The 10,081-nt window shown below is 37.5% G+C and overlaps 1 protein-coding gene across 1 annotated transcript; it reads left to right on the forward strand.

The window, feature by feature from the left end:
* The first annotated feature begins 322 nt into the window (after window positions 1-322).
* LOC111538064 (transcription initiation factor TFIID subunit 9) lies at window positions 323-1,505 on the forward strand. The gene has a single exon (XM_023205263.1). The coding sequence runs from the start codon at window positions 513-515 to the stop codon at window positions 1,305-1,307; it is 795 nt and encodes a 264-aa protein (XP_023061031.1). The 5' UTR covers window positions 323-512; the 3' UTR covers window positions 1,308-1,505.
* Window positions 1,506-10,081: the final 8,576 nt, after the last annotated feature.

Here is a 10,081-nt window from a genome sequence, read left to right on the forward strand (position 1 = left end):
CCAAATGACACAAAGAGAGTAGACTTCCTGTTTCCCACTACTTCACTGTAGGGAGCTGAAAAACAGCAATTCTTTGCAACTTGCAAGGCCATGACAAAAGAAAAGAAAACTCAGGGCAAGAGGAGAATGAGAAAGAGAGAAAGGAGAATTAAACTTCTCTGATTATCAACTGAAAGTAACTCAAACAATGATACACATGCCAGGTGTACTCACAAAGCTCTCTGTGGAAATCTTCATTCCTTTATGGCTGTTAAGCAGGGTCATTGTAACAGCTGTTTCTTTGACATTACTTGTTGGCATCTAAAAATATGCCAGACTCCCCGTAGAGCAAAGGGCACGTGAGTTAGGCGCTCGGAGCCGTAGCCGCAGGGACCATGTTGCTTCCGAACATCCTGCTCACCGGTACACCAGGGGTTGGAAAAACTACACTAGGCAAAGAACTTGCGTCAAAATCGGGACTGAAATACATTAATGTTGGTGATTTAGCTCGAGAAGTCTGATCATCGGATATCATGGAGTCTGGCAAGATGGCTTCTCCCAAGAGCATGCCGAAAGATGCACAGATGATGGCACAAATCCTGAAGGATATGGGGATTACAGAATATGAGCCAAGAGTTATAAATCAGATGTTGGAGTTTGCCTTCCGATATGTGACCACAATTCTAGATGATGCAAAAATTTATTCAAGCCATGCTAAGAAAGCTACCATTGATGCAGATGATGTGCGATTGGCAATCCAGTGCCGCGCTGACCAGTCTTTTACCTCTCCTCCCCCAAGAGATTTTTTATTAGATATCGCAAGGCAAAGAAATCAAACCCCTTTGCCACTGATCAAGCCATATTCAGGTCCTAGGATGCCACCTGATAGATATTGCTTAACAGCTCCAAACTATAGGCTGAAATCTTTACAGAAAAAGGCATCAACTTCTGCGGGAAGAATAACAGTCCCGCGGTTAAGTGTTGGTTCAGTTACTAGCAGACCAAGTACTCCCACACTAGGCACACCAACCCCACAGACCATGTCTGTTTCAACTAAAGTAGGGACTCCCATGTCCCTCACAGGTCAAAGGTTTACAGTACAGATGCCTACTTCGCAGTCTCCAGCTGTAAAATCTTCAATTCCTGCAACCTCAGCAGTTCAGAATGTTCTGATTAATCCATCATTAATTGGGTCCAAAAACATTCTTATTACCACTAATATGGTATCATCACAAAATACTGCCAATGAATCATCAAATGCATTGAAAAGAAAACGTGAAGATGATGATGATGACGATGATGATGACGATGACTATGATAATTTGTAATCTAGCCTTGCTGCATGTAACATGTATACTTGGTCTTGAATTCATTGTACTGATATTAAACATGCATGCTGGATGTTTTCAAGTTGTGTTTTAGAAAACTTTAGTAATATTTAATGAGTAAATACAGTTACTATACTTTTGAAATGAAGGTTTTTCATCAGCCTTAAAAGTGTAAGAAAAATAAAGTTGTCATTCATTACTTGAAAAAAAATAAAAAATAAAAAATAAAAAAATAAAAATATGCCAGAAGCTGTAATGCAGGCCAGAGATGAAACTTCCATTTTTTCCAAGTGTTTTCCCTTCTCTTTCAAAACCTGGTAACCAACAAATGACACATTAATTCCTTGAGCAATGAAATTAAAGTAGGATTAATGTCCACTTCACTAAAATGAATCAAATGAAATAAATATGTGATTGAAACTTGTCAGAATAAGAGAAAATAACCTGCTTTTATGCAGTTTTTGAAATGAGCACCTCGGGCACGTTTAGTGAATTATGCTGGAGGAATGTGAAAAATGAATAGTTCTCCATGGAATTTCTGTTAGATGGTCTTTAAAACAGCACCCTGATCAAACCTTCCCTCTCCCATAAAAAAAAAAAAAAAGTCAAAGTCAAAGTCAAAGGAAGAATTCCTAAAAGTTAGGAAATTGAATGTTTATTTTTGCTATTGTTTTCATACTAAATAGGAACATGAAAGAAATCTTTCACTCTGCAGCTGCATCTAATTTAAAATGAAGCTCCCCAAAGAGGAGTGAAGAGGATGTGGTGAGGAGCAGTTAAACATGGATGCTAATATTTTGTGAGGCATCTGCTACTGTTCCACCACCTAGAATTCTAAGAATCAAATTAGTAGATTCAATTCTGCCAAAGTTATCAAATTATTTGTCCAAAGGATTGTGCAAAGCAGGCCCCTCCTTACCAACATCTGCTCTACCCATCCAATGAGGACCAAAGATGACCATCTATTTGATTTGTGGAGACGGTACTTTTCACCAGTTGCTGGTCTGGTTGAACACCGCACCTTTCATCATCAAAGTCCTCAGTTATTGCATGAATCTGCAGAAAACTGTAATAAACTACTTCATCTTTAGGTCCATAAAGAGAGAATTCAAATATTTGATTTGAATTATAAAACACTTACATATTTCACAAATATGTTAAAAATGTTTCAGCACCTGTGTCACCATTTTAAGTGAACACCCAAGAGCCCCATCAGCAAATAAATGAATGTAGTACTTTTTTGGGGGGTGGGGGAGACCATAAAAGGAAAAGTAGGAGAGGTTTTCTTACTACTTGTTATATTCAGAGCCTTTTAATTTGAGAAATATGATTTAATACTAGAAAATGTGGTAATCCTATCAAGTCTGACTGTCCATCCTTGATGTGTGTTGGAATCAGATGACAGACAATGGGCAAAATCTGTTAGGCTAAAAAGCTGAAATGAAAAATTGCCAGGGATTTTACTTGCCAAAGTCTCGCAAGAGGTAAGGAATGAATGACTATTTATCAGTCTGGGGTATGTGTAATTTGGCTTTTTCACATAGGAATTTCTCTTCCTTCCTACCAAAACGAAAGCTGGAGTTTGAGGGTGCATTAACCATACTGGATTCAAAGACAACTGACTGGAACCTGACCAGCGAGGATGTGGCTGTGTAGCTCAAATTTATGACGGTGCATCTGCTGTGAGTGGTGTCTTGAATGGAGGCCAGGCCCTCTTCCGTCAGTCGCATCCATATGCTACGCATGTGTTCACTGTACGCACACTTTTTAAATTTAGCTCTTGTGGGTACATGTTCTACACTTTCCCCCTGTACATGATTTTTTTAAAAATATGCTTTAGAAAATATACACAATCTTTTCAAAATCTTTGCTGACTCACTGGGGGTTCTTTTGAATGTTTTCCTTTTGAAAGCCTTCAATTTAGGTAGTCAAAAGTGTGTGACAAAAGCCACCCTTAGTCTACTAAGATTAAAATCTCCTGCTCATTTTAAAATAGTTGTTTTGTGATGGCCTGTCAAAAAACTTCTTTTTTTCTATCCAGAAGCAGACAACAGCTCTTTTTGATAGACTACAACATGGTGAGAAAAGATAGGAAAACAATCATCCTGACCAGTTTGGGCCAGTTTATGTGTTAGTCTTCCAAACATCTTGTATTTTACAGTTTAGTGGCAGGACAACACAGGTTTCAGTACTACAATTGTCAGTCTGACTGGCTCCGAAGTGTCTCCCTTAGGGAGATGGAGATTCAGACATTTCCGATGTAAAAATTCAAACAACTATATTGTCCATTAGAATAATTTCCATAGCTCCTTCTTCTAAGTTATTACCTGGGTCAGGCATTCCTGGAACAAGATTGTGAAATTGGTTGGCTGCAACTTTCCTAAAGGCTTGTGTTTTCATCTGACTTTTTGTGACTACATTTTATCATCTTCTTTGTACCTTAGAAAACAAAAAGCATTATCATTGTGGGTGTTTATAAATATGTTCCTGTTTAGCACTTTTTTTTTGAGATAGAGCCTTGCTCTGTCTACCCAGGCTGGAGTGCAGCAGAGCAATCTTGGCTCACTGAAAACTCTGCCTCCTGGGTTCATGCGATTCTCCTGCCACAGCCTCCTGAGTAGCTGGGATTACAGGTGCCTGCCACCATGACTGGCTTTTTTTGTTTTTTTTTTTTTTTTTTTAGTAGGAATGGGGTTCCACCATGTTGACCAGGCTTGTCTCGAATTGCTGTCCTCAAGTGATCTGCCCACTTTGGCCTCACAAAGTGCTGGGATTACAGGTGTGAGCCATCACACCCAGCTCCTATTTAGCACTCAAATGCATACTTTCAAAATGTTCAATTTGTATTTCCCTTGATCTTGAAATCACCGTTCTATTTTTCTCTTTCTGTAGACAGATAAGATAGACAACTATGCTTTCATTTTATTGTTTATAATTCCTGGAGGGCCAGGACAATGCTTTCTTTCATTTTGATTTTTTTCTTTCTCTCTTTTATCTTACTCTCTTCATGACATCTACAGTCTTATAGTCTTATGCACACAGAAAGCTTTTTTTTTTTTTTTTTTTTTTGAGACGGGGTCTCACCCAGCTCACTCTAACCTCTGCCCCCTGGGTACAAGCGATTCTCCTGCCTCAGCTTCCCAAGTAGCTGGGATTACAGGCACCTGCTACCGCACCCAGCTAATTTTTGTATTTTTAGTAGAGATGGGGTTTCACCATCTTGGCCAGGCTGGTCTTGAACTCCTGACCTGGTGATCCACCCGCTTTGGCCTCCCAAAGCGCTGGGATTACAGGCATGACACATTGTTCCTGGCTAGAAAGCATTCTTAATTGACTGTGTTTCCCTCTTCTCTTATTACCAAGCCTAAGATTTGGGAAACAATAGCTTCCGAAGTAGTTTTCATCTAATCTCTTAAATCATTAGAAAAATGCACCCAATAATATAATGTGAAATACAGGATTTACATTTTTAATATATATTTAGATTCTTATCTCCTTTGAAGCACCCTTTACAAGACAAACTACATCAAACTTTTCAAAGTAATTCTTAGTGTTATTGAAAATGTTCACACTTTTGGAAGGGTTGACAGAAAAATAATTGGATGACAGTCACATAATTGATTAATTCAGTAAATTCAGCCTGTAAGATAAACCAGTTTGGGATATCATATGAAACAAAACATCTAAATATTTCACATTCAGCCAATTAGCTTACCCTCAAATAGCCAGTCATGAATTAAAGGAGAAAATAAATGATCCCTGAGAAATGGCTTTGTAAGGCATATTTCCACCTGTCTTCCTTGAGGAAGAGTAACCCTCTAATTCAATCTAGCTGATAGCTTTAGGTCTCTGCAGTTGATCAAATGATAAAGAAAAAAACCATTAAGAGATTTTACCCAAGGCTGGGAATCATTTAGAACTAACACTCTGAGACTAGAGTTTAACACAACACTCGCTTCATGAATCTTTCTTAAGGCTACTGTATAAATTCAATCATTTTCAAAGAAGCATTCAGGGTTCCCTGAAACATCACAGGCCTGAAAATTTGCAAGTTCCTGTAGAGTCTAGTGACTCCTCTCACACTATTTCTACTTCAGACACAAATTCATGGTGCTCACATAAAAAGCCCTGGCCACCTCCTCTGGTCTTGAAAGCAGCCGTCCTGCTGTGTATTCTCTTTTGGTAGAGGGTTGGACACTGAGTTACACTTCACTTGAAAATCTTACTCAGCTAGAAGGGAGTCATTCAATTTCTTCAAACACCCTCTAACATTTGGTCTTATCTCACATCTGGTTCAAAGTTAAATTTCTTTCTCCTGCTAAAGGAAGGATATTATCACTTCATGCAAGCCTTGTCCCTGTAATGGCCTTATCTCCAACCTCATCCAGTCACTGAATCCTGACTCTCCTCACTCCTAAAGTTCTCTCATCCACCCTCTTGTCTCCTCCAGGCCTTCTGCTGTAGTCTGATTTCAGACCTTCCTCACCTCGGATTACCACAATACCCCCCTCCAGCCTACTTCTCTACTTCATCCTCCACACTGCTGCCAAAAGGATATTTTTAACTTTCAATTTTGAAATAATTTTAGACTTACAGAGAAGTTACAGAATCAGTGCAGAGTTCCCATAAGCCATTCATCTAGCTTTTCCTAATGTTAATAGGAAATGTTTATAATCTCTTATATGACTTTAATACAATCACTGAAGGATTTTTTAAAATTAATATTTTTCATTGAAAATTCATAATTTTATACATTTGTGAGGCACAATGTGATATTTTCATATTTATACACAAACTGGAATAATTAAATCTAGTTAATTAACATATCCATCACCTCGCTTATCATTTTTTGTGCTGAGTCATTTTTTAATTTACTCTTAGTTACTTTGAAATATATAATACATTATTATTGACTCTAGTCACCCTGCCATGCAATAGATCTCAAAACTTATTCCTACTAACTGAAACTTTGTACCCTTTGACTAACAAACAACTTCCCATTTTCTCCCCCTTCCCCCCAGCCTTTGGTAACCATCATTTTATGCTATGTCCAGGAGTTAGACTTTTTAAGTTTCCACATATAAGTAAGATCATTTGTCTTTCTGTGCCTGGCTTATTTCACTTCACATAATGTCCTCCAAGTTCATCCATATGGTCACAAATAAGAGAATTTCCTTTTATGAAAGGCTGAATAATATCTCATTGTGTATATACACCACATTTTCTTCAGCTGTAGATCCATTGATGGGTACTTAGGTTGATTCCATATTTTGGCTATTGTAAATAATGCTGCAATGAACATGGGAATGCAGATATCCCTGCACCATATTGATTTCATTTCCTTTGGATATATACTCAAATATGAGATTGCTGGATCATATAGTTCTATTTTTGGTTTTTGTAAGGAACCTCCATACTGTTTTCTATAATAGCTGTACTATCACATACCCAACAACAATGTACAAGGGTTGTTACATACCCAGCAACAATGTACAAGGGTTGTTACATACCCAGCAACAATGTACAAGGGTTCCCTTTGCTCTGCAGACTCACCAATACTTGTTATCTTTCATCTTTCTGATAACAGCCGTTCTAACACATGTAAGGCGATATCTCATTGCAATTTTAATATGTATTTCCCTGATGATTAGTGATGCTGAGCATTTTTTCATGTACCTATTTGTATGTCTTCTTTTGAGAAATGTCTGTTTAGGTCCTTTACCCACTTTTTTCCCCTTTGAAAAAAAATTAACTTTTAAGTTCAGGTGTCCATGTGCAGGCTTGTTACATAGGTAAACTTGTGTCATGGGGGGTTGTTGTATGGATTATTTCATCACCCAGGTATTAAGCCTAGGATCCATTAGCTATTTTTCCTGATCCTCATCCCTCCAAGCCTCCACCCTCTGATAGGCCCCAGTATGTGTTATCCCCCTCTATGTGTCCATGTGTTCTCATCATTTAGCCCCCACTTACAAATGAGAACATGCAGTATTTGGTTTTCTGTTCCTGAATTAATCTGCTAAGGATAATGTTCTCCATCTTCATCCATGTCCCTGCAAAGGACATGATCTCATTCTTTTATATGGCTGCCTAGTATTCCATGGTATATATGTACCACATTTTCTTTATCCTGTCTGCCGTTGATGGGCATTTAGGTTGATTCCATTCTTTGCTATTGTGAATAGTGCTGCAGTGAACATACACATGCAAGTGTCTTTATAAAAGAATGATTTATATTCCTTTGGGTATATTCTATTTTCTATTTTTAGGTCTTCTAAAAGAATTTCTATTTTTAGGTCTTTGAGGAATTGTCATGTTGTCTTCCACAACGATTGAACTAATTTACACTCCCACCAACAGTATATAAGCGTTCCTTTTTCTCCATAACCTTGCCAGCATCTGTTATTTTTTGACTTTTTAATCATAGCCATTCTGACTGGTGTGAGATGGTATCTCATTGTGGTTTTGATTTGCATTTCTCTAATGATCAGTGATGTTGAGCTTATTTTATATGATTGTTGGCCCTATATATGTCTTCCTTTAAGAAGTGTCTGTTCATGTCCCTTGCCCACTTTTTTATGGAGTTGTTTTTTTTTCATGTAAATTTGCTAAGTACCTTAGAGGTGCTGGATATTAGACCTTTGTCAGATGCATAGTTTGCAGAAATTTTCTCCCATTCTGTAAGTTGTCTGTTTACTCTGTTGACAGTTTATTTTGCTGTGCAGAAACTCTTGTCTAATTAGATCCATTTGTCAATTTTTGCTTTTGTTGCAATTGCTTTTGGAGTCTTCGTCATTAAATCTTTGCCCATGCCTATGTTCTAAATGGTATTGCCTAGGTTGTCTTCCAGGATTTTTATAGCTTTAGGTTTTATATTTAAGTCTTTAATCGATCTTGAGTTAATTTTTGTATATAGTTTAAGAAAGGGGCCCAGTTTCAATCTTCTGCATATGGCTAGCCAGTTATCCCAGCACCATTTATTAAACAGGGAACTTTTTCCTCATTGCTTGTTTTTGTTATGGTTGTCAAAAATCAGATAGTTGTAAGTGTGCAGCCTTATTTCTGGGTTCTCTATTCTGTTCCACTAGTCCATGTGTCTGTTTTTGTACCAAAACCATGCTGTTTTGGTTACTGTAGCCCTGTAGTATAGTTTGAAGTTGGGTAGTATCATGCCTCCAGCATTGTTCTTTTTGCTTAGGATTGCCTTTTGCATTTTTTCAATTCTATATGGATCTTAAAATAGTTTTTTCTAGTTCTGTGAAGAATCTTAATGGTAGTTTAACAGGAATAGCATTGAATCTGTAAATTGCTTTAGGCAACATGGCCATTTTAATGATATTGATTCTTCCTATCCATGAGCATGGAATGTTTTTCCTTTTGTTTGTGTCATCTCTGATATCTTTGAGAATTGTTTTGTAGTTCTCTTTGTAGTGATCTTTCACCTCCCTGGTAAGCTGTATTACTAGGTATTTTATTCTTTTTGTGGCAACTGTGAATGGGAGTATGTTCCTGATTTGGATCACAGCTTGACTGTTGTTCATGTATAGGAATATGTGCCCACTTTTTCATCAGGTTATTTGTTTTCTTGCTATTGAGTTGTTTGAGTTTCTTATATATTTTGGATATTAACTCTTTATCAGATGTATAGTTTGAAAATATTTTCTCCCAGTCTGTGGGTTGTCTCTTTATTTTGCTAGTTGTTTCCTTTGCTGTGCAGAAGCTTTTTAGTTTAATAGTCCATTTATCTACTTTTGCTTTTATTGCCTGTGCTTTCAGAATCATATATAAAAAATTATTGCTCAGATCAATGTTGTAGAGCTTTCCCCCTATGCTTCCTTCTAGTAGCTTTACAGCTTCAGGTCTTATATTTAGGTCTTCAATTCACTGTGAGTTGATTTTCATACATGATATGAAATAAGGATCCAATTTCATTCTTCTGGATGTGGATATCCAGTTCTCCTACGACCATTTATAGAAGAAGCTGTCCTTTCCCCATTATGTGTTCTTAGCACCTTTGTGGAAGATCAATTGACTGTAAATATGTGGACTTATTTTTAGGCTTTGTGCACTGTTCTACTGGTTGATACATGGTATTATGCCAGCTGTTTGGTTAAAATAACCTTATAATACATTTTGAAATCAGGGAGTGTGATGTGCCCAGTTTTGTTCTTTTTACTCAAGATTGCTTTAGATATTTAGGGCCTTTTGTAGCTCCATAAGAATTTAATGACTATCTTTTTCTATTTTTGTGAAAAATGATATTAGAGTTTTGATAGGGTTGCATTAAACTTGTAGATTGCTTTGGGCAATATAGACATTTTAACAATATTGATTCTTTCAGTCCATGAACACAGGATGTCTTTCCATTTATTTGTGTTTTATTCGATTTCTTTCAGCAGTGTTTTATAGTTCACAGTATATAGATTTTTTTTTTTTTTTTTTTTTTTTTTTTTTTTTTTTTTTTTTTTTTTTGAGACAGAGTCTTGCTCGGTCACCCAGGCTGGAGTGCAGTGGCGCGATCTCGGCTCACTGCAAGCTCTGCCTCCCAGGTTCACGCCATTCTCCTGCCTCAGCCTCCCGAGTAGCTGGGACTACAAGTGCCTGCCACCATGCCCGGCTAATTTTTTGTATTTTTAGTAGAGATGGGGTTTCATCGTGTTAACCAGGATGGTCTCTATCTCCTGACCTTGTGATCCGCCCAACTTAGCCACCCAAAGTGCTGGGATTACAGGCGTGAGCCACCGCGCCCAGACAGTATACAGATCATTCACTTC

Source organism: Piliocolobus tephrosceles, chromosome 5, assembly GCF_002776525.5.
Source record: "Piliocolobus tephrosceles isolate RC106 chromosome 5, ASM277652v3, whole genome shotgun sequence".
Lineage (NCBI taxonomy): Eukaryota > Metazoa > Chordata > Mammalia > Primates > Cercopithecidae > Piliocolobus > Piliocolobus tephrosceles.

Excerpts from the sequence above, each read along its gene's own strand:
- LOC111538064 (XM_023205263.1), top strand. The coding sequence starts at position 513 with ATGGAGTCTGGCAAGATGGCTTCTCCCAAGAGCATGCCGAAAGATGCA.